General features: G+C 52.7%; 1 protein-coding gene across 5 annotated transcripts; it reads right to left on the minus strand.

The window, feature by feature from the left end:
- Positions 1 to 635: 635 nt before the first annotated feature.
- On the minus strand, positions 636 to 24,385 carry FGR (FGR proto-oncogene, Src family tyrosine kinase). 5 transcript variants are annotated; one of them, XM_035308355.3, is made up of 13 exons: positions 23,879 to 24,003; positions 13,696 to 13,758; positions 12,296 to 12,527; positions 11,683 to 11,785; positions 10,240 to 10,338; positions 5,296 to 5,399; positions 4,957 to 5,106; positions 3,791 to 3,946; positions 3,535 to 3,714; positions 2,951 to 3,027; positions 2,572 to 2,725; positions 1,557 to 1,688; positions 636 to 1,461 (listed from the first exon to the last, which is right to left on the minus strand). In XM_035308355.3, the coding sequence occupies exons 3-13, from the start codon at positions 12,516 to 12,518 to the stop codon at positions 1,253 to 1,255; spliced, it is 1,587 nt and encodes a 528-aa protein (XP_035164246.1). In that variant the 5' UTR covers positions 12,519 to 12,527; positions 13,696 to 13,758; positions 23,879 to 24,003; the 3' UTR covers positions 636 to 1,252. The 5 variants fall into 5 exon arrangements, with proteins under 5 accessions (XP_035164246.1, XP_017829943.2, XP_054114966.1 ...); XM_017974454.4 differs by having other exon boundaries at positions 12,296 to 12,530; XM_054258991.2 differs by lacking the exon at positions 23,879 to 24,003 and adding an exon at positions 14,745 to 14,870.
- Positions 24,386 to 24,833: the final 448 nt, after the last annotated feature.

Raw genomic sequence — 24,833 nt, forward strand, 5'->3', positions numbered from 1 at the left:
CTTGTTTCCACACGGAGGCATGTCAGCTTCCAGAGTTTCTCTAAGGGGGAGCAAGGGGGTGGGAAGATTCATCATCACGCAGGTGCACTGCAGGTTGTTCAGCATCCCTGATCACTGCCTGTAGGAGCCAAATAAACCAAACTGCCTCCAAACCTCCCAAAAGCTCCCTTGGGGGCAAAACTCCCCTAGTGAGATCCAGTGGGTTAAACTAACCCTCAGGTCTCTCCTCTCTCCTCCCCTCCCTTCTGTCCTCTTTTGGGGAGGCTGACAGCTACAGAGGGTCCACTGAGGTCTTCTTGCGCCCTGCCAAAGGAGGCCTAAGGTTGTCCCGTTGTGCCTGTGATGAATGGGAAATCCGATGAACTCAGATAAAGAATTAGCAAACCTATTGTACACAGTTCGAAGGCCACATCAGTAATGACGGGGACATTTTAACATATTTTCAGTTGCTTGTCTTCTTTATCTGTCTGACACCTCATCCTAAACTCACGTGTTTGTTTGAAACTCCACACCTTGGATGCCCCATGCTTGGTAGGCATGAGGGCCCTCTCTCACCTGCCTGTAGCCAAATCTGTCCGTTCACCTCCCATTGACCACCTTCCCTCCCAATGGAAGGTGCAAGGGTATTTCATGGCTTAAGGATTAATACTGTCATTTTACTTATTTACAGAATCAATAAACCAACGCATACACACTTTTCAGAGAGGTGGGAAGGGCTCAGCAACCCTCTCCCTCAAACCTGGGCCCAGACCCCAGTCCTGGACCACAGCATCCACCCAGCAGGAAAGGGGTCCAGCCAAGACTTTTCCTGACTTTGTAACTTACAGACACAAGAGAATTGAGGGTAGGAGGGATATTCTTGGCACCTGAACTGGAGTGGGATAAAAGGAGAGTAGGAAGGCAGTGACAGGAGAGAAGTGAGGGGAGGTACATACAGTTTTATAAATAATTAGACAAGGTCTGAGCACCTTGGGTGGGGGTGGGATGAGAAAGGCTAGAGGCATGTACCCTAAGAGGGAAAGGAAAAAATAGTGCTTGGGGCCAGAGCAGATGAGGGATCAACTCTGGGCCTCCTTTTGCCCCATCTGTAAAACGAGTGAGCTGCCCTCAATGGTGTCAGAGCACCCCACCTCCTCTGGCATGGTAGGACTCTATGGGGTTCTAAGCCAGCCTGGGGACTTTGGAACAAGAGCTCTGGGGATTGGCAAGCACTGGTGGCCACTGCCAGAGAGGTGATTGATGCCCACGCAGGCTATGTCTGATCCCCGGGCTGGTACTGGGGTTCAGTGGAGGTGAAGTAGTCTTCCAGGAAGGACTGCAAGTACTCAAAGGTAGGCCTCTGCTCCGGGTCCAGACGCCAGGTCTGCTCCATGGCCTCGTATAGGGATGCTGGGCAGCCTGGGGGGCACGGCATGTGGTAGCCCTGCTCCACCTGTTCCAACACTTCCCGTTTACTCATGCCTGAAGGATGGGACTCCATCAGTCAAAGGGACAGCCAGGAGGGAGCCCTTCCCCGTGACCATCCCCCACCCAGCCCTACCCATGGCGAGGCAAACCTGGGTAAGGGACTCGGCCCTTGCTGATGAGTTCAGTGAGCAGGATCCCGAAGGACCACACGTCCGACTTGATGGTGAATCTGCCAAAGAGGGCAGCTTCTGGGGCTGTCCACTTGATGGGGAACTTGGCCCCTGGAGAGGATGGGGGTGCAGGGAAATTTAGTGAGGGGGGTCCCTGGAAATGGCTGGATTAAGAGAATGGGCTCTGGGTGCAGTGGTTCACGTCTATAATCCCAGCACTTTGGGAGGGCAAGGCAGGCGGGTCACTTGAGGTCAGGAGTTTGAGACCAGCCCGCCAACATGGTGAAACCCCATCTCTACTAAAAATACAAAAATTAGCTGGGCGTGGTGGGCAGGTGCTTGTAATCCCAGCTACTAGGATTACTCCTGCTGAGGCAGGAGAACACCTACTATGTGTCTAGTATAGTGATGGGCACTTTCCAAACATTGCAATAATTCTCATCCTAATAACAGCCAATACTTAGCTAGCCTTTCCTGTGTGCCAGACACTGTTTTAAGTGATATGGATGCATTAACTCACTTAACTCTCACAAAACCTCCATGAGATAGAGACTCATTTTACAGAGGAGAAAAAAGAGGCACTGAGTAGTTACCTAACTTGCCCAGATTACATAGTATGTGGCTGGGATTCGTACCCAAGCATTCTGGCTACAGAATCCCCACTGTTACACCCTATTGTCTTTCATTTAAGAATTATAGCTGTGCCTGTCACATAGCAGGTGCCTGGTAAACATCTACTGATTTGCTCTTATCTGAGCATTTTCATTTTACAGAAGACAAAAGGCAGCTCCTAGAGGTTAGGTGACTTGCCCAAGGCCACATGGCTGGTAAGTGGATGACCTGGGATTTGAGCCCAGAATTGCCTCTCATACTACATCAGGATGGAGGTGTCTCAGGTGACCTGGGGTGAGTAACGGTTCCTGAGTGTGTGGAGCCCCACAGAAGTCCCCTTGTTGCCTGGGGAGCTCTTGGGAGGTGGGGTGAGGCAGGGCACCTTGGCGGGGGTTGTACTCATTGTCCTCGATGAGACGGGCCAGGCCGAAGTCTGCAATCTTGCACGCCAGCCTCTCCCCCACCAGGATGTTGGCTGCTCTCAGGTCGCGGTGGATGTAGTTCATTCGTTCCATGTAGGCCATGCCCTCAGCCACCTGGGGGGCCAAGATGTGGAGAGATGGGAGCTCATGTGGACTCACAGCACCGTGGCCCATGTGAGAATGAGGGACAATCTGAAAATCCCACTTTCCAGAGGGGGAGACTGAGGCCCAGAGAGAGGCAGTACTTAGGCACAGCTGATGCAGTGGGCGGGGCCAGAGAATGTGTGAACTGTTAATAGGTGGGAGGTCTGGGAGGTAAAGGCTGCCGGACCAGTTTACCTGGGCTGCCATGTCCACCAGCTGGGGCAGCTTCAAATCCTGGCCCTCCGGGTTCTTGAGGAAATCCAGCAAGCTGCCTGGGAAGAGGAAGCCGTAACATCAGCTGCAAGGCCCTACCCCGGGCCCCAGCCCCGCCTCCTCTAGCCTGACCCCGCCCCTCCATCCCCGCCCATCTGGACCCGCCCCGCACTCAGGACCTCGCAGGTGCTTCAACCCCTTACTTGTCTCGCCCTGGCCCTGCTGCCAGACACAGACTCTGCCCACATCTCGTTTCTTCTCTTCCTTGGTGCCCCCGACACGACCCTCGGACTCCGCCCCAGACCTTCCCTCATCCCGGATTCTGCCTTCGTTAGCCCAAGCCCCACCCCCAACACCGGAGGCACCGCCCCCCGCCCCAGACCCCTCTTGGTCTCACCCCGTCCGGCTCCCATCCCAGCGCTCCCGTCGTTTTACACACCCAGTCCCTTAGTGGGACTCTGCCCATCGTCCCTCGTCCCTCACAGATCGCGTCCCAGGTCCCACGCCTGGAGACTCCCACCTTCACTTCACCCCGAATCCCTCCCGCCCGGGCTCCGCCTCCTGACCGTTGCACATGAACTCTGTCACGATGTAGATGGGCTCCTCCGACACCACGGCGTACAGCTGCACTAGCTTGTCGTGACGCAGCAGCTTCATGACCTGCGCCTCCTCCAGGAAGGCCTTCGGGGACATGGTGCCGGGCTTCAGCGTCTTCACCGCCACCTTAGTGCTGCCGTTCCACGTGCCTGCTCAGAGGCTGTGTCGTCAGGACCCTCTCCCCCGAGCCCAGGCCCTCGCCCCGGCCCCCCGGGAGCTCCGTACCCAGCCACACATCCCCGAAGCAGCCGGTGCCCAGCCGGCGCTCCAGCGTGATGGAGCTGCGGCTGATCTCCCAGGCGTCCTTGGCCAGGCCCAGCGTCTGCGGCTTCATGATGGTGCAGGGCGCCGTGAGCAGGTAGCACAGCCCGTCATTCACCTCTGGGGGAGGCGTCATGGAGTAGTCACAGGGGGGCCAGGACATCCCCCTCAACTTCTTATCCTACCCCAGCCTGGTGCCAGACCCTAAGATCGGTTATAAGGAACTAGGCCCCAAGTGAGGTGACAGACCAGGAAGAAAGGCAACTCGGCCCACTGAATAGGGGAACATGTTGGTGCCCAAGGAAGGAGGTGGCACCCAGAGGGAGAGAAGATCTCAGTGAGCCTTCTGTAAGGACTAGGGGTCTTCCCCATAGGAGGTGGCCTCTAGCTGGGCTTTGAAGGATAAGGTGGGATTCTCACAGGGGGAAATGGGGTTGGGGATTCCAGGCCGAGGTGTGGACAGGAGGCCCATGGTCTTCCATGGCATCATCTTTGGCATAACCAATCAAGGCAGAAACGGGCATTGACTCCCACCTTCCCTTCACCCCCACAGCCAATTCTCCACCAGGTCAGGCCTATTCTGCCTCCTACCCAGCTTCAGAATTGTCCGCTTCCTCTTTACTCCACTGTCACCAATTTAGTCTAGCCTCCATCACCTCTCACCTGGACAATGGCCACTGACTTCTAATGAACCCCTTATTCTGCCTTGTCCCCTGGCATCCAAGCTCTACCAGCAGCCAGAGTTTCTCATCAAAGTGCTGACCAGCCTCTGTACCCCCCCTGCTCAGGGCCCTGTGATGATGGCTCCCTGTCTGCCTACAGGGCAGTCCTAGTGCCTTGGTGGGGTATTCAGATGGCACAAACACTTCATAAAGTTTCCACAGTTGAGGCCTTGAGGCAAGAAACTGGCCAATGCCTGTCCAGTCATTAGGGCATGCTGCTTGGTCACGGACTGCTTTCCTCCAGAAGCTCACAGAGCTGGATCCGGGGCTGGGAGACCCCATACTTGGGTTCTAGTTTCAGTCTGGGCAATATTGCTTGGTAGACCCTTCTCTTCTCTGGGCCTCAGTCTCCCCATCTGGACAACGCTTCAGTGAGTTGGTTCAGGGATCTGAGGCACCTGCCCTCACCCATGTAGTGCTGTACCAGCTCCTGCACCGAGTCGAACTGAACCCTCGTGGTGATGTAGTAGCCGCCTGTGTCCAGCTTGCGGATCTTGTAATGCTTCACATGATCGCCTCTGGTCTGATCCCAGTCCCGGATGGACAGGGAGTAGGCACCTGTGGAGAAGGATCACTTTGGAGCTTCCATTCTCCTCTCCCCTAGTCTGGGAGCTGGGAGAGGCCCGACAGCAGCATCCCTAGGATCTGGTCCTAGTCTTGGCCCCCTGACCCAACCACCCTACCGCTCCAAGCCCTACCCCAATGGCTGGGGCTCCCAGTCGCCTTGGTGCATGGCACCACCCCTACCTTTGGTGGTCTCACTCTCCCGAATGAGAAAGGCCCCCTGGGGGTTGCCTGATGAGAGCAGCTGCCTCTCTGCATCCTTTCTCCCGATCTTTCCAAAGTACCACCTGTTGGGAAAGGCAGGCAAGAGTCCGGTACGCTCTGCTCAAACCTCACCCCAGCCTCCTGCGCAGTCACTTCGCAAGTCAAGACTCCATGTGTAAAATGGGGCTGGTACACCTGCTCACAGTCTGGCTGGGAGGATCACAGAGAAGGGGAATGTAAAGTGACTAGCACACAGTAGGTGCCCAAAAAAGGTCAGGGTCTCTTCTTGTTGGGTTTCTCTTGAATTAAAATGGCTACAATCCCAGGCATCAGGGTGTCATGGACCCTCAGTTCATCTCACTATAGCCCCTCTGCACTAACTTTACAGATGAGGAAGTTGAGGCTCAGAGAGGGGAAGTGACCTGTCCACAGGCTGGCTAATGAGCTCTATCTAAAATCCTCTGCCACTCACCCTAGTGCCTTTTTCACTGCTCCAGTCATCAAATCACTCAGATCCTTCCCCCACACCCACCTCCAAACCCTTTTCTCCTTTGGCCTCCAGAGCAACACGGTCTCCTGCCTCTCTTCTCTCTGGCTGCTCCTGTCCCAGCTGCTGCTCTTCCTGCACTCTCTTAGACTTGTATATTGTCCTATGTCTAAACTTCAACCTCAGTCCTCAATCACTCCTCTCCCTTGGGGATTCTTTCTGGATTGGCCTGTAGCAACTGTGTAGGTACACTGAGGGAGCTGAAGTGACCACAGGTGCCATAGAAGACTCAGATGATCACGAAACCGACCTGTGGCTATCTTGGGTTGAAATAAAGGAGCCTCAAGTTTTCTTTTCTCTTATCTTTTTTTTTTTGAGACGGGGTCTCGCTCTGTCACCGGGGCTAGAGTGCAGTGGCATGATCTCGGCTCACTGCAACTTCCCCTTCCTGGGTTCAAGTGATTCTCTTGCCTCAGCCTCCTAAGTAGCTGGGACTACAGGCAGGCGCCACCATGCCCAACTAATTTTTGTATTTTTAGTAGAGATGGGGTTTCACCATGTTGGCCAAGATGGTCTGGATCTCTTGACCTCGGGATCCACCCACCTCAGCCTGCCAAAGCGCCGGGATTACAGGCATGAGCCACCTCGCCTGGCCGAGCCTCATGTTTTCAAATCAAGGGCAGTGGAAGTCTGAGTGGACCCGGGGAATGTCAGTTCACCCCTGGGTACTAGACAGAGTTCAGGAAACAGTGCAAGGCACTGGCAAGTGGTGTGTCCTGGAGGGCAGGCAGGAGGGGGGTGGAGGAACTGTTGAAGGACCGTGTAAACAGGACACATTGTCAAGTTTTTTCAAAGCCCTGTCCACTCCCACACATATGACATTGCTACTTCCTTAATAATCAATATAATAATAACAGCACATATTTCATGTTAGGATTTGCCTTAATACATGCATGTATTCACTTAATTCTCCTAACAACGTTGTGAGATAGCTACTATTGTTCACCCCCATTAGACAGTCTAGGCTTCAGTTGCTAGAACAGGAACCCAGGCTGTCTGCTCTCGGGCCTGTGCTCTTAACCACACTACCCTTAACCACAGCACCGCACCGAGCAGCTCTCGGCGCATGCTGACACTGGCTCTAAGACGTGGACACAAACATGAAGCCCTCCACAAACCTCCGGTCCTCTGCATCATTGTCTCCTCTCCTTCATGCTTCCTGCCACTCCCTAGACTTGGGCCTTACCCCACCTGAGCGCTGAAGCTGGCCCACCCACTTCTGCTCAGTGATATCCAACCCTTGCCAGCAGCCTCCACCTGCAGCCTCTCCATTCCAACAACCTCCAAACATGCCCACATTTCTCCCTTCCCCAAAGGAAACTATTCTAAGTTCCATCTTGCCATCAACATTCTGCTGCATCTTCTCGCCTTCCCTTTACTTGAAAAAGCGCTTCACACTTGGGTCTCCACTTCCTCACCTCCCACTCCCTCCCAGGCTCTGCTGTCTGGCCTCTGCCTCCCACTCTCACACTGGGAAATCTCTCACCAAGGTCACCCCCACTGCCAAATCCTGTAGCAGCCTCTGACACACCCTCTCTTTTTTCCTGAAGCTTCTCCACTCTCCCAGCTGTTCTTAATTGGCCTGGCCTGGCCTGGATTTCCTGACTTCTCCAGAGGCTCCTTCTCCTTCGAGGGCAGCTTTCCCCAAAGTGGGGTCCCAGGGACAATCTTTTTCACTCTCTGCTCTCTTCTTTAACCCTCCTAGATAGCTTTTTTTTTTTTTTTTTTTTAACAGTTTTTTAAATTAAAAAAAACTTTTTTGAGATGGAGTCTCACTCTGTGCCCAGGCTGGAGTGCAGTGGTGCAATCTTGGCTCACTGCAACCTCCACCTCCCAGGTTCAAGTGATTCTCCTGCCTCAGCCTTCTGAGTAGCTGTGACTACAGGCGCTCACCACCATGCCTGGCTAATTTTTGTATTTTTGGTAGAGACGGGGTTTCACCATTTTGGCCAGTCTTGTCTTGAACTCCTGACCTCAGGCGATCCAACCACCTCAGCCTCCCAAAGTGCTGGGATTACAGTGATGTGTCCCCGCACCTGCCCCCTCCTATATAGCTTTAATGATTATCTTTACTCTCATGAGTCCCAAATTTCTGCCCTAACCCCTTGTGCCCTCTGCAAGGGCCACAGGAAACAAATGAGGAGTCTTAGTGCCAATTTGGAAAAGGTGCCCCTTCCTCTAGGCTGATTCGGGGGCACGAATTGGCATGGGCTGGTTGCCTGCCATACAAAGCACAACCTAATCAAATTGCTGGCAGCTTTCTTCACCTGGATGTTCCTCTCCATAAACCACAATCCAGCAAGTACCCCCCAGAGCCCAATACCTGCTCCTGTGTTCCCCGCCTTAGCAAATGGCGCCATCATCCACCCAGCTCCTTAAGGAGACTTTGAGTCACCCTCAATTCCTTCCACTCCCCATCACCCAAATCAGTCACTGAGTCTCACTCTGCAAAGTCTTTTCAATCCCTTCTTTTCTCATATATGTATGACATTTGTGAGGATAGATTTTTAAAAGCTTTTATGAGCCTCTGTTTCCTCATCTGTAAAATGGGGACAAAAATTATATCAAAGGGCCAGATGCGGTGGCTCATGCCTGTAATCCTAGCACTTCCAGAGGCTAAGCAGGAAGATCACTTGAAGTCAGGAGTTTGAGACCAGCCTGGTCAACATGGTGAAGCCCTGTCTCTACTAAAATTACAAAAATTAGCCGGGTGTGGTGGCATGTATCTGCAGTCCCAGATACTTGGGAGGCTGAGGCAGGAGAACTGCTTGAACTTAGGAGTTGGAGGTTGCAGTGAGCCGAGATTGCGCCACCACCCTCCAGCCTGGACGACAGAGTGAGACTGTGTTTAAAAAAAAAAATAATAATATCAAGCCCAGGCATAGTGACTCATGCCTATAATCCCAGCACTTTGGGAGGCCAAGGTTGGAGGATTGCTTGAGCTCAGGAGTTTGAGACAAGCCTGAGCAACATAGCAAGATTCTGTTTCTATAAAAAATATAAAAATTAGCCAGGTGTGGTAGCACATATCAGTAGTACCAGCTACTCAGGAGGCTGAGGAGGGAGGCTCAGGAATTTGAGGCTGTAGTGAGCTAAAATCATGTCACTGTACCCCAGCTTGGGCAACAGAGCACCCCCCATCTCTTAAAAAACTAGTAATATCAAGAGAGCTATTGTGAGAATTAAATGAACCAAGGCAGGTAAATACCTGCTGTAGTATCTCAAGTATATAAAGGTATTTGATGAATAATAAATTATTGACTCTTGGGCCAGGCCCTGGTGGCTCATGCCTGTAATCCTAGCACTTTGGGAGGCCAAGTTGAATGGATCACTTGAGCTCAGGAGTTCAAGACCAGCCTCAGCAATGTGGTGAAACCCCCTCTCTACTAAAAACACAAAAATTAGCTAAGCATGGTGAGAGAATCATCTGAGCCAGGGAGGTCAAGGCTGCAGCGAGCTGTGATTGTGCCACTACACTACACTCTAGCCTGGGTGACAGAGTGAGACCCAGTCTCAAGAAAAAAAAAAAGGAAGGAAGAGAGAGAGAGAGAGCTAGTGGGAGGGAGGAAGGGAGGGAAGAAAGGAAGAAATAAAATTAAATAAAAATTCCTGCCTCCTTAATAGAATTAATTCCTGGTAATGCTGCCTTGTACTTGTTCAGCACTTTACAATTTTTTTTTTGAGACGGAGTCTTGCTCTGTTATCCAGGCTGGAGCGCAGTGGTATGGGTATGATCTCGGCTAACTGCAACCTCCTCCTCCCAAGTTCGAGTGATTCTCCTGCCTCAGCCTCTCAAGTAGCTGAGACTACAGGTGTGTGCCATCACGCCTGGCTAATTTTTGTATTTTTAATAGAGACGGGGTTTCACCGTATTGGCCAGGCTGGTCTTCAACTCCTGACCTTGTGATCCGCCCGCCTCAGCCTCCCAAAGTGCTGGGCTTACAGGCAGGAGCCACCGTGCCCAGCCAGCACTTTACAATTTTTTAAAGTTCATACACTGTTGTTTTTACTGAGAAGCAATATGTATATGCTTAGCAAATGCCGCCCAACTATCTGGGCTCATATACCAGCTCCACCACTCACTAGTCATGTGAACTTGCACAGGATATTTGCTTTCTCTGTGTCTCAACGTCCTCATTTGTAAAATAGGATAATAATAGTTTCTAACCCCGTTAATACACAGATGGTACTTTGAATAGTGCCCAGAACATAGTACATGCTATATAAGTATTATCTACCATCATTGCTATCATTACTATCTTCTTTTGTTCTCACAAAGACCTTACAAAATTATTACATAAGGAGACAGGCTCAGAGTGGAGTCTGGACTCCAGGGCCCTGCCCATAGGGCTGGCCTTGCCCCAATCCCCACTTACTCTTCAGCCTGGATGGAGTCAACAGGGGCCACATAGTTGCTGGGAATGTAGCCAGTTCGTCCGGAGCTGAGGGACCGAGCCTCCCACCAGTCACCTTCACTGTAGGCACAGAACAGGGCTGGTCAGCAGCACCCCCAGTCCCTGAGGCACCCTGGGGCCAGGCGGAGCCACACAGATCTGCAGAGATGGGTCCTGCCAACCCCTCATCTTGGACACCCCCACCACTGGGGATTTTTGTCTACTCTGCCCCAGACACTACAGTTGCCCTGGGAGGGCTTTTCCCTGCAGAAGGAATACGTTCGGGGGCATTTGGGGCTCCTAGATCCTTCCTCGGGCTCTTCAGCTGGGCTGGGCCGGGGATTGGGAATACAGTGGACAGCTGACTAGGTCACTGAAAATGGCTACAGATTTCCCATTCAGTGATCCACTGAAAATGGCTACAGATTTCCCATTCAGTGACCCGCTGAAAATGGCTACAGATTTCCTTCTGGATATAATCTAGACTTCTTAATGTGGCTTAAAAAGCCTGGCAGAGGCCAGGTGTGGTGGCTCATGTCTGTAATCCCAGCACTCTGGGAGGCCGAGGCAGGTCAGGAATTTGAGACCAGCCTGGCCAACATGGTGAAACCCTGTCTTTACTAAAAATACAAAAAATTAGCCAGGCATGGCAGCTCCTGCCTATAGTCCCAGGATCACTTGAACTGGGAGGAGGGGGTTGCAGTGAGCTGAGCTGAGATTGCACCCCTGCACTCAGCCTGGGAGACAGAGCAAAACTCCAGCTTAAAAAAAAAAAAAAGCCTGGCAGAATCTGCCCCTGCCGACCTCTGTAGCCTCTGTTCTTTCCCATTCTGCATCCCATATTTTATGAACCACCTAAAGGGAACCACTTGGTGGTTTTCAGAAATCATCATTTATTTTCATTCTCTCTCGATTTCCCCCTCTTTTCTCATCTCCTCCTTCATTGTCTATTCATTTTTATTATTTATGTTTTTTTTTTTTTTTTGAGATGGAGTCTCACTCCATTGCCCAGACTGGAGTGTAGTGGTGAGATCTCAGCTCACTGCAACCTCCACCTCCCAGGTTCAAGTAATTCTCCTGTCTCCCGAGTAGCCGGGATTACAGGCACATGCCACCACGTGAGCCACAAGCGTGAGCCACTGCACCTGACTCACTAATCATTTTTATAGTCTCAGCTTAAAAATCACCTCCTCCAGGAAGCCTGCCCTGTTCACTACTATTCTGGGGACCATGTTTGGTGTTCTTTCTCTGCTCATAGTTTCTCATGCTCCCCCACACAATTGCAGTCACCCAGGGTTTTTATTGCTATGTATATGTGTTCCCAACTAGGCTGGAGCATTCTGAGGCTAGGGACCAGGTGAGATTCCTGTCTGGGTCCTGCTTCCACCCTAGGCACTGTTCTGACTAGGTGTCCTGGTCACTTACGTATTGTTCAGGATGTGGAACTTCTCGCCCTTGGTGAAGGTGAGGTCATCCTCAGTTCGAGCCTCATAGTCATATAGGGCGATGAACAGGGTCACCCCAATCCCTGCAGAGTCAGGGCTACTCAGCAGGGTAGGGCATGGGGCAGAAGCACCAAGGGGTCTGCACCCCCATATTCCTGTTCCCCTGCCAGGCGCTGTACCTCCCCACTGCTTCAGTGCCCCGGATTTCCAAAGGCCTTTGGAGTCCAAGGAATTTCTGATTTGGTCTCCGCAGCTCAGGACACACAGCTTCAAGCCCATTCCTCCCACCATAGAGAGTCCCCATGTTGCCCAGTCCTCCTCTGCCCCACCAAGAAGACTTCCCATCTGGGATCCCAGTGGCAACTAAGAGGGCAAGAAGTTTCCCTTTGTCATTTGCATCTGTCACCCAGGTCCTGCCCCTCTCAGCCTGTGAGCAGAGCTATACAGACTCCCTCAGCCCGTGTGATCTTGCAATTGGGGTTGTATCTGCTACATTCTACTGGAGGTTTCTAAGGGCAATTCTGCATCTCCTCTTCTTCTCTCAGTTTCTCCCAGGATCCAGGCAGTACCTGCCTCCAGCCCCCTGGACTCACCTGACACACCCCTGAAGGTGCCACTATCAAGGAAGGCAGTGTTGGTAACCTGAGGGGAGAAGTTGCTGTAGTTGGGGATGTGAGCAAAGGATGTGAGCCGGGCCTTAGTGGGGTCAGGCCCATAGTGGTCTGCTGCCCCGTAGCTCCTGAAGTCCCCTTCCAGGCCAGCATCCTCCTTGGCAGTGGCCGTAGGCTCCAATTTCTTGCAGAACACACAGCCCATTCCAAGTTCCTGCTATAGAATGGGGCATACCTCGCTCAGTGGCCCCTGCCAGGTGCACCACCCTGTGCACACATGCGCATGCACACGCTCATACGCTCATACAGGCACGTGGCTTTCCCTCTTGGGCCTAGATTGGGGCCCTCCCTGTAAGGGATAAAGGTGGAGTTGGCACACCTACAGAACGATTGAGTCTGCCCCCAAGTGTGCTCCCCCTCAGTGCTTCTCTTCCCTTTGGCTCATGTCTATATCTCTAGGGCTGGCGCTCTACATTAGGATATTGCTGTGCCTATCAGGAAGACTGGGCTCTGCCCCAGCATGACTTCTGCCTTATTTTTTTTGAGACAAGATCTCACTCTATTGCCCAGGCTGGAGTGCAGTGGCACAATCATAGCTTGCTGCAGCCTGGATCCCCTGGGCTCAAGTGTTTCTCTGGCCTCAGCCTCCCAAGAAGCTAGGACTACAGGCACATGCCACCACCCCTGGCTAATTCGTTTAATTTTTAGTAGAGACGAGATCTCGCTATATTGCTCAGATTGGGTCCTGCTGCTTTGTTTGATATGCTGCGTTTCTGTGACTCTTTCAGTGTGCTTGTACATGTGCGTCTTGGTGTGTCTCTAAGTATGGGCGAGTTTGCCTGTGTGGGTATGTGTGTGTGTGCAGTTGTTTGTGGATGTCTGTGTCTGCGTGTGCAGGTTTGTGTGGCTATGAGAGTGGGTAAAAGTCTCTGTGCATGTGTTTGGCTGCATGTGTGTATGTCTGTAAGACCATGTTCGTGTGTACGCGTTTCTGTGCGAGTGTATGTGTGCCTGTCTGTGTGAGTGGGTGTCTCTATGTCTGTGTGTCCACAAATGTGCATGTAGCTCTGTGTGGGAGCAGTGTGCCTGTCTCTAAGTGTGTGTATCCCTGTGTATATGTCTATATATCTGCGCATGTTCGTGTGTGAGTGTGTGTGAGGCTGTGTGTCTGCACCTGGAGAGTCCCTGCAGAGGGGGATCAAGGCCATTTCCTGTTGTGGGTCCAGCCTCCAGCCTCTCAAGCTGCCTCATTCTCGCTCCCCCATTCGTTACCTAGCAACAGGGTCCTTGTAGGAGGAGGGGGCTGTGATGAGTTGTGGGGTTCAGGAAGCCACCCCCACCCTGTTTCCTGACCCTGAAAGCCCTCAGTCCACCCCACTCACCCCTTAGGCCCCTACTCCTGGGTCAGTGGGGCTGCGACATGATCCTTAGGAGGGGCCAGAGACCTGAGGGTGAGACAGAAGGACAAGGAAGATGAAGGCTCTGCCAGTGTTCCTGTCAGCAGCTGCCCAGCTCCTGCCCTCTTCAGGAAGCCAGAAGGACTGGGCTCTGCCCCAACATGACTTCTGCCTTCACTTTCCTTCCTGTCACCCCTGGCACACTTACACAACCACCGTCACAAAGGGCACACCACCCACGCCAGCTCTCTCGCACACTCACACTCACCTGACACCAGCACAGTCATACAGCAACACTCACAGCATGTATTTGCATGAGCGTGCGTGCCAATACCATCATACGCCAATACAGGCTCTAACAAAACCAAGCTCACAATAGCACACACACATACACACGCACACACATTCACATGCACAGATACATGTGGTGCCTGCCAGGTCAACAGATGAACACACTTGGACATGCATAATTTTATACATTATACTCATCTCTCTAACAGGATTTCTATCAAGCCATGCTCAGCTCCCTCACAGTCCGCAGTCACCATCTCCCAAAAACCAGTTCTTCCTCTGAACCTGCCTGTGCTCCCAGACACCTTAGGGTTCCATGTGGTGGCTGAGTGACAGTGGATACCTGCCTCTGGAGCTCTCCTCCTATCGCCATACCAGGAAAAGGCCCAGGTCAGCAACAGGGGCCACCAGAGTCCCTTGGGAAGCCCCACAATGAGCCATGCCTTTTCTGGCAGCTGTATCCTCTGAGCAACAGGGCAGGAGGTCATTGAGCAAGGGTCCCCCACATCCTGCCAGAAACTCTGCCATTGCAACACTCAGAGAGGAACTGACTGTCGAGATGGCATGGTTTCCTAAGATATGACAAGAATGGAGAGTTGCCAGGTGAGGCCAACCCAGTGAACCCTGATTTACCCTAGAGGGGCCCCCAGCTTCTCTCTCTCAATCCCCCAGTCCAGTTACCCTTACAGACACCCTCTTCCTCTTCTCTCTGGGTCCTGTCCTTCCTACCTAGCACCACTCACCTCTTCCAGGAAGTCTTCCTGGATCCACCAGGTCCAATTACCTGGCTGATGGTTCTGTCATGTCAGTGCTTTGGTCTCCACCCTAGCCCCACCTGCCCCCTCACCCTTTGCTGTAATTGTGCTCTCGTGTGTGTTGGGTGGGGGTGGGGGCATGACACCCATGTGGTGAACTGTGGGGCGGGCTGTGGTGAGAAGCCTGCCTTAAAATAGCCCCTGTTCACCAGGCCCTGCCTGAGACCTCTGCCCTGGGACCCCTCCCTGGGATGAAACCACTGTGTCCAAAAGGCCCCAAGATGCTACAGGTCTAGTTAGAGCCAGGGCAGAAAACAGGAGGGGAGGACTCGAGGCCATCCAGATCCCAGTGGGAGGGATTTCAGGAACTGGTGACAGGAGAGATGGGGCTGATACAAAAACAAGGGTGAGGCCAGGCACAGCGGCTTACACCTGCTATCCCAGGACTTTGGGAGGCTGAGGCAGGAGGATTGCTTGAGCCTAGGAGCTTGACATCAACCTGAGCAACATGGGGAGACCCCATCTCTACAAAAAAAAATATTTTTTTCTTAATTAGTTGGTCCTGATGGCACCCACCTGTAGTTCCAGGTACTAGGGAGGTTGAGGTAGGAGGATTGCTTAAGCCTAGGAGTTTGAGGCTGTGGGAGCTGTGATTGCACAGCTGCACTCCAGCCTGGGAGATGGAATAAGACCCTGTCTCTATTTTAAAAAGAAAACAGAAAAACCAAGGGTGAGAATGAAGCCTTCTCACAGGAAGACACATACACACACCTCAAATGGTGCACAGTGCTGATACCCAGATCTGTACAGCCCTTCAGACCCCCTCAGACAGCACATCACCTCGCTGCCTCATGCACAGGAGCCAGGCTCCTCTGCATAGACTCTTAGCACACACATCTTCAAGAGTACACACACCCCATACACGCACACCTCCAGCCCGCATCCATCTGCACATAGATGCCCATGCACATGCACGTGTGTGCACGCACACACACACACCCTCTATGCAAGAATAGCAAATACAAAATTTATAGCATTTACTATGTGCTGGCTACTGCATTAAGCATTTTACTTATATTATCTCATTTTATCCACACAACTATATGATTTAAGTATTGTTATTATTATTGTTTTTATTTATTTGAGACAGAGTTTCGCTCTTGTCACCCAGGCTGGAGTACACGGCATGATCTTGGCTCACTGCAACCTCTGCCTCTCAGGTTCAAGCCATTCTCCTGCCTCAGCCTCCTGAGTAGCTGGGATTACAGGCACCCACCACTACGTCCGACTAATTTCTGTATTTTTGGTAGAGATGGGTTTTCGCCATGTTGGCCAGGCTGGTTTTGAACTCCTGAACTCAGATGATCCACCTGCCTTGGCCTCCCAAAGTGTTGGGATTACAGGTGCCTGGCCTAAGTATTATTATTATTGATGAGGCAACTGAGGCACAGAGAGGTTTGGAAACTTGCCCAGAGTTGGCCAAGCACAGTGGCTCATACCTGTAATCTCAGAACTTTGGGAGGCCAAGGCAAGAGGATTGCCAGGAATTCAAGCCCAGCCTGGGCAATATGGCAAAATCCCATCTCTATAAAAAATACGAAAATTGGCCAGGCACAGTGGCTTCTGACTGTCACTGAACTCCAGCCTGGGTAACAGTGAGGCTCTATCTGAAAAAAAAATTAGCTGGTCATGGTGGCAGGTGCCTCAGTCAGGAGGCTGAGGCAGGAGGACCAATTAAGCCCAGGAGGTAAAGACTGCAGTGAGCTGTGATCGTGCCACTGCACTCCAGCCAGGATAACAGGAAAAACATTTCTTTCTTTCTTTCTTTCTTTCTTTTTGAGACAGAGTTTCGCTCTTGTTACCCAGGCTGGTGCAATGGCGCGATCTCGGCTCACCGCAACCTCCGCCTCCTGGGTTCAGGCAATTCTCCTGCCTCAGCCTCCCGAGTAGCTGGGATTACAGGCACGCGCCACCATGCCCAGCTAATTTTTTGTATTTTTTAGTAGAGATGGGGTTTCACCATGTTGACCAAGATGGTCTCGATCTCTTGACCTCGTGATCCACCCACCTCGGCCTCCCAAAGTGCTGGGATTACAGGCTTGAGCCACTATGCCCGGGCAAAAACATTTCTTTTTCTGTCTCAAAAAAGAAAAGAAAAGAAAAGAAAAACCTGCCCAAGGCCACAGACATGATGTATCCCAGTGTTTGGCTCCAGAATCTGAGCTTTCAAGCAGTTCTCTCCATTGCCTGTCACAAATACAGACAGCTGCAACCATTCCTGCTAGCATGCACAAATGCAGACACCCCTGCACCATCCCCCCTACCGCCATGTAGGGAAACACACACACACACACACACACACACACACACACTCACATAGATACAGCCCTCCCTGAGACACAGACCCACATAGAGCTCTCCTCTATAGAACACAAACTTACACAAGTTCTCATGTTCACACACAGATACAATGTTGCCACTTCCAATAATACCCTAGTATATATTGCCACAACATATCTATATCAGTCCAAGGGGATCCCTGAATTCTGCATGCCCACCATGGCAGAAAGGAGAGACTCTCAGCTTCTGAGAAGGAGGCTGAAAGCTCTGTGGGCTCAGGAAGAGCCCTGGCAGGGCTGACAGTCTGGTCAGCAGGCAGAGGTAGGCAGCTCTTGGGTCTTAATCACTACCAGACTCCTGGCCAGGCCTAGCTCTCTGGGGACCAGTATGCTGAGGGGTCAGGGGATGTAGGGCACAGGGTATGGCATCTGCATGGCCCAAGGCAGTAAGGGACTGCACTGCACGTAGCCATGTTCATGCTGTATTGTCAGAGGAAGGAAAGAGATGGGGAAAGACAGAAAAAGAAGAGGCAGGGGGAGAGAGAGAGAGACAGAGTTTGAGAGATAAGGAGATAAAGAGAAAGAGCCAGAGACAGCCAGAAAGAAAGAGAGACAGAAAGAAAAGACAGAGACAGAAACACAATGTAGTGTGCTGGTAAACTGACTCAAAAAAACCAAAAGCCCTGATTTGTCACGTTTTCTGATTTCCATGGTGTAAATATTCCCACCATGGCTGATTTAAAGCTACCAAAGTGACTTCCTGAATGCTGGGTTGGAAGAGAGGCATAGAATCAACTCCCCTGCGCCAGTAACTTGCTGGCTCCAGCACACACTGCCAGAAACAGAGACAAAGACACAGAGGCAGAAATGGGAATTAAGGAGAAAGAGTAACTGAAGGACAGAAAGAGACAGAAACAGAGAGAGGCAGAGATGAAGAGAGAGAGAGAGAGCTAAAGAGACAAGGAGGGGAAAAAAGACGGAGGGAGAGCAGATTGGATTCTCTCTGCTCAGGCATCTGCATGAAAATAGCCCTAGGATTCTTCATCCTCCCCTTGCTCTGATCCCTACGTGGCACCAATTCTTTGGAGAGAAATCTGACTTCCTAGAAATCTGGGTGGCAGTAAAAATGTGCTAATTTCTTCAAGAGTTACACAGTGACTAGCATCTTGCCAAGCAGTTCTCAGGCATGACCTCATTTGGTGAACCTACGAGGTGGGTTTATTACTACCCTTATTTTACAGATGAAGAAACTGAGGCACAGAGATAAGTAACTTGCCCAAGATTACATTGTGAGTAAGGATATTAAAATGCAATGCTGAGCAATTTGTTGCCAAAAACCACTGTAAGCTCTGGTCCATTCTGCAGTCCTAGTAGAAGCAATAATGCAAGCTTGGCCAACCCACGGCCCGTGGGCCATATGTGGCCCAGGATGGCTTTGAATGCTGCCCAACATAAATTTGCAAACTTTCCTAAAACATTATGATATTTTTTTATGACTGAGTACGGTGGCTCATGCCTGTAATTCCAGCACTTTGGGAGGCCAAGGCAGGCAGATTGCAAGGTCAGGAGTTCGAGACCAGCCTGACCAACATGGTGAAACCCCGTCTTTACTAAAATACAAAAATTAGCCAGGTGTGGTTGTGCACCCATGTAATCCCAGCTACTTGGGAGGCTGAGGAAGAAGAATCGCTTGAACCAGGAGGCGGGGGTTGCAGTGAGCCGAGATCGCACCACTGCACTCCAGCCTGGCGACAGAGCAGGACTCCATCTCAACAACAATAACAACTTATGAGGTTTTTTTTTTTTTTTTTTGCAATTTTTTAAAGCTCATCAGCTGTCATTAGTGTTAGTGTATTTTATGTGTGGCTCAAGACAATTCTTCTTCCAATGTGGTCCAGGGAAGCCAAAAGATCAGACACCCTTATAATAATGTGTCTCTTAAGGAGCAACTAGTGTTCTGAGTCCTGTGCCTCATGCTCTAAATCCCTGATACCATGGCAGGGTGCTGGGGGTGGGGAAAGAGAGAGAAAGGGCTATCTCTGTCCAGATTTTCTCAGGCAGTCACTGAATCTGAAGCCAGGTCTGTTTCATCAGCATTGAACTTTGCTGCCTGCTAACACAAGAAAGGGGGCAGCTAAGAGTGTGGCCACAGTGTCATTCTGGGCTCTGTAAGGACTTAAGTCTGTTTATGAATATGTCTCTTGAACATCTGGTTGACAGGAGTTGGCTCTGAGATTCCCATCATGGTCAAAATCAGCTTACAGGTATCAAACTGAGGTCCAGTCTGGACCACAGTGTTCCCCACTTCAGCATCTGCCCTGCGGCCCTCCCCAGCTCCATTCTTCAGTAGCTTTGTGACCTTGGATCTTTGACAGAAGCCTCTGAGTCTCAGTTGTTGCATCTTCACTTTCTGAGCAGTTGTTGTGAGGGCTTCGTGACATGTGGCTCTTGCTAAATGTGCAGTGGCCAAGTGTGACTGAGAACCACAAGGGCAAAACCAGAACAGCCCCAAGGTACCATTTACCACTCCACCCTCTCTTTTGCATAGGGGGAAGTTACTTTCCCAAGATCACACAGCCAGATAGGGGCTTCAAAGTCAGGACTATTAATTCAAGTTCAGGGTTCTGCTCCCTACCACATGGCTGTGTTCTTCAAAGCCTGAGCAGGAGAGCACGCTGTTCCTAACCAGTAAATGTCATATTTCCTGTCAAACACACCACCTCTGTCATATGGCAGCTGGTTACCCAGCAGGGAGGGACCCTGCCCCCCACCCATCCCTATTACTGGACATAGTAACCCCAGGTCCACCCACCTTTTTTTGAGGCCCATACTACCCAAAGCTATGCCAGTTCTTTGATGTAGACATACGATGTCCTGCCCCCTCAACCCCCACCAAATATCTGTGGGATCTAGAGGCAGATTTAGGCTCAAATTCTAGCCTCCCTGACAACTAGCTTAAGGCATTGGGCAAGTCAGTTCATCTCTTTGAGTGGCAGCATCTTTGCCTATAAAATAAGAATGCAAATGTCTACCTCCTGAGGTTGCTTCTCAGCATCAAATGCAGTCACACCCCTGAAAGCATCAGACATACAGTGAATGCCCAGTGAACTTTCACTTCCCTCCTTTCCCTCGCAGGAGGTCCTTCAGGGCAGTGACAGTGTGGGACCAGAGGGTACAGGACTGGGCAGGGCTGAGAAGAAAGAGAAGTTCCCAGGGTGAGGTGAGAGGGCTGAGCTGGCCCAGCTGCCTGGGGGATTTCACCAAAAGGGAACTGGGACTTTGGGCAGTGGCAGGAAACCACCATCCTGCAAGAGTTCCGGCTTCTCCTCTGGGCTCCGGGCTGGCCTGGGGCAGGCCAGGGCTGGAGGGGCAGGGAGCAAGGCTGAGGTCTACAGGTAACTCCCATCCCACTGTGCCATATCTCTCACTAGGACTGGGCTTCCATCCCTCTCCCCAAGTCCTCTCACTGAGACCCTTCACCCAGCTGAACCCCAGTGCCTTTGCTGAAACCCCATCTCTCATGCTGAGGCCCCCACTGCTCATTAATGCCGTTTCTTATTTTTGAGACAGAGTCTTGTTCTGTTGCCCAGGCTGGAGTGCAATGGTGCAATCTTGGCTCACTGCAACCTCCGCCTCCTGGGTTCAAGCAATTCTCCTGTCTCAGCCTCCTGAATAGCTGGGATTACAGGCACCCGCCACCACACCTGGCTACTTTTTTGTATTTTTAGTAGAGACAGGGTTTCGTCATGTTGGCTAGGCTGGTCTTGAACTTCTGACCTCAGGTGATCCACCCACCTCAGCCTCCTAAAGTGCTGGGATTACAGGTGTGAGCCATGGTGCCTGGCCTTCATTAATCCCTTTCATCTCACACCATCCTTTCTTGAGGCCTCGAAACTGCCTCCTAAAGAAGACATGCCCACCCCAACCCCGTCTGACTCCACCACCACCCTGGTGAGGCCAGGTGTGTGCAGGGGCTGCTGGGGGTGGCCTTTACCCTCCATATGCTCCTGAGGCCATCAGCAGTTTTCTCCACTTCTTGTGGGTAAAAGTGGTTTTCCACCTGCTGCTGAAAACCAACCACCAGCCTCTAAAACATGAGTCTTTAGGTCCCATCTGGCCTGGGACTCAGGATATTCCGGAGATGGGAGCCATGGCGGGGGGTGGGGGGGGTCCAGGGGCAGCCAGGGGATGAGTCTAGATTTCACAGTGTGGCCAGACAGGAAGCCCCCTCCCCAGTCCCTCAGGGGAGGGGGGTGGTGAGGGGGACATCCTCCCTTTTCCCACCTTAGGCCAGCCCAGTATGCTCTGTGTGGGAAGAGCCCTGGCCCCTACTTCCCCAGCTCTGGCATCCCCCTACCTCGCCTCCTGGGGTCTGGCCACTTCGTTTACTGCATCAGCCCCAGGGGGCTGCCGAAAACACCCAAACATCCACTCATATGCTCAAGGGTTCATGATCATCCACTCAGAGCCCAAAACATACAAACACTGACACCCTTACTGGAGGAGGGTGTGAGAGCACCTCCTCACCAGAGCAGGAAGTAGTCATGAAGCCCGTGAACCCCACACCCTCCTCCTAGGAGGGGACATGAAACTTGGTAGGGATGAGGTAAGAACTCAGACCTCAGCTCAAGCTACCTCAGGCGAGATGTCCTGGACTTCTGGTCCCTACTGTTGGCTCTGCAGGTTGCCGACTCCCAAACCTCCATCTTCCCATCTGTGAAGTGGGAACAGGGTCCAGCTCTCCCATCATCCACAGTTGGAAGAATACTAAGGGCATGAGGGTCCCTGAGAGTGCACACCTGAGGGGCGGCCAACTGGGTGCGGCACCACAGAGGGTGCCAGACAGATTTCAACTCTGCTGACCTCCTCATGATGGGCCCTCATCAGAGCCACGGACTATTTATAATAAATAATTTTAATATGTATTTATTATTTATTAAAAAATAGTTGCCGACTGTGTGTGGGTCCCTGGAGGCCCTGTCAGTGAGAGCTGGGCAGTCTGGTTCCCCTCCATGTTTTTGTTGCCATTGTTTTATTTCGTCAGACAGAGTCTCACTCTGTCAGCCAGGCTGGAGTGCAGTGGCGCGATCTTGGCTCACTGCAACCTCTGCCTCCTGGTTCAAGCAATTCTCCTGCCTCAGTCTCCCGACTAGTTGGGATTATAGGCACCCACCACCATGGCAAGTTAATTTTTGTATTTTTAGTAGAGATGGGGTTTCACCATCTTGGCCAGGCTGGCCTTGAACTCCTGACCTTTTGATCTACCCACCTCGGCCTCCCAAAGTGCTGGGATTACAGGCGTGAGCCACCATACCCGACCTGTTGTTGTTTTTTACAGACTAGGTCTCACTCTGTCGCCCATGAGCTCCCGTGCAGCCTTGAACTCGTGAGCTCCAACGATCCTCCAGCCTCAGCCTCCAGAGTAGCTGGGACTACAGGAAGGGGCCACCACTTGCAGCTAACTTTACTATTTTGCAGAGACGGGGGAAGTCTCCGAATGCTGCCCTGCTGGTCTCCTCTGCCTCCTTTTGAGAAGGTGCAGGGAGGCCCACTGAGTCAGGGATAGTCGTTAACCCTTCAGGAAACTCAGCAAAAACTGCTTTCTGCACCTGATTCTCCTGGGGAAGGGCGGGCGCAAAGATAATGTCCGCCCATAGTTCAGATGAGGAAAATGAGGCCCAGAGAAGCCCCGTAACTCGCCTACAGTCACAGCAATGAAGGGCCCAGTCTTGCTAAGAGCCCACGTCTCTCAAACTGCAGATCCCCCACTCCAGGATCGGTGAACACAGCGGCATCGCCCCCCACCTCGGTCGGGAAGCCCATCCCACCCCCAGACGGAGGATTCTGAAAGAGGGCGAAGGCGGGGAGCAAAGGAGGCTGCGCCCGCCAGGAGCTCCGCGGCGGCCCAGCGCGGCCCGCCCTCTCGTTGTCATGGAGGCAGCCCCTGCGGGCACCCGCGGTCAAAGGCAGGATTTCCGTCGGGGCGGCAGCAATTCCCGGATCCCGCGGGGAGCGCGGGCTGAGACCGCCGCTGCGGGCTTTGAGGGAGCGCTCAGAGAGGCAGGTCCCTGCCGAGGGCGGGGACTTCCCCAGGAAGCGGGGACCCACGCCTCGCGCGCGGGGAAGGAGTCCCCTGCAGCGCAGCTCGGAACCCATCGCCAGGGCGGCCGGGGGGAGGGGGGTCGCGAGCCTCCTCCGTTACCCTGCGGGCTGACTTCTGCCGGGTCGGAACGGGGGGACTTCCTGGACCTGCAATCAGACCCCAGGTTCTCTGTCCTCTAGAAGTCGTTCTCCTCGACCCTCTTCCTGCCCACTCCTTCACCTGTTCCCTCCAGCACCCCCACCCACTTCCCCTCTCCCGTACTCAACAAACCCGTCGGCTTCTCCCCAAAGTCTCACTTTCACCATCTCCTCAGTTTCTCCCCCAGACCCTTTTGGGGTTCCCCTTAGTCCTTCTCTCCAGCCTCTCTCAGCCCCTTCCTAAACTCTCATCAGTCTCTTGCGTTTGACCCACCAGACCTCTTTGGGAGTCCCTTTGGTCGGGTTTCCCCGTGCTCCCCTACACCCTCTCCCCCAGGTTTTCCAGCCTTGCTCTCCAGGTCGCCGGTTTTCCTCCTTAGGCCCTTTTCGGGCTGAGGTCCCTTTGGCTGTCACCTTGATCAGCTCTCCTCCCACCCCTGGGTTCAGGCTTCTCTTCCCTTCCACCCCCAGCCCTCTGTCCAGAGCCCCGAGGGGGAGGGCACTGCCTGTCCTGCCCAGCCCCCACCCGACGCGGTCGCTTACCTGTAGCCCAATTCTGCCCGGTCCCCCGGGGAGAGCCAACTGGGGCTCCAGCAGCCGCGAGCGCGGGCGTGGGGGGACAACCGGGGTGCTGCCGTCTCTAACCGCTGCCCACGCTGGGCAGGGACAAGGAAGCCGCCTCTGACTTCTCTTATTGCAGTCGCGGCGGGCGGGCGGTGGTGGTGGCGGTGGGAGAATTCACAGTCACGCCCCAGCCCCGAGCCAGCTGCCCGCAGCGAGGAGGAGATCCCAGGCCCACCCGCCCCTACCTCGCTCCTCCCCGGGTTATGGGAGGTCGGCTCTGTCACTCTCCAGACCTGAGTCCCCAGCATGCCTTCCCAAAGGCCCCCTCCAAAAGAGCAGGTTCCACACTCCCGAAGTCCCGGCTCTTTTAGGATCATTGAATTGGAGGTTAAGAGGTTAAGAGGGGCTTTTCTCCGTCACTGAGGATCAGATCAGGACTGGCCTTACCCAGGGTCTCACAGCCAGACATCAGACTGCTGTCACCAGAGCCACTGGACATGGATTACATAGACCCTGCCACTATGCCTTCCCTTCCTCAGGGGCTGGGCACTGGGGACACAGGGCTGTAGGAGGGTGGTGAGCAGCAGAAGACCCTTTCCTTAGGAAACTGTCTTTTCGGAGGAGTGGGAAGGGTGTCAGCCTCCCCCACTCACCCAAGTTTCAGAAAACTGAGTAACTGGCCTGCAGCAGTGGCTCAGCCTGTAATCCCAGCACTTTGGGAGGCTGAGGTGGGCAGATCACGACGTCAGGAGATGGAGACCATCCTGGCCAACATGGTGAAACCCCATCTCTGCTAAAAATACAAAAAATTAGCTGGCCGTGGTGGCGTGTGCCAGTAATCCCAGCTACTCAGGAGGCTGAGGCAGGGGAATCACTTGAACCCAGGAAGCAGAGGTTGCAGTAAGCTGACATGACCCCACTGCACTCCAGCCTG

Source organism: Callithrix jacchus, chromosome 7 (genome assembly GCF_049354715.1).
Source record: "Callithrix jacchus isolate 240 chromosome 7, calJac240_pri, whole genome shotgun sequence".
In the NCBI taxonomy this organism is placed as follows: Eukaryota; Metazoa; Chordata; class Mammalia; order Primates; family Cebidae; genus Callithrix; species Callithrix jacchus.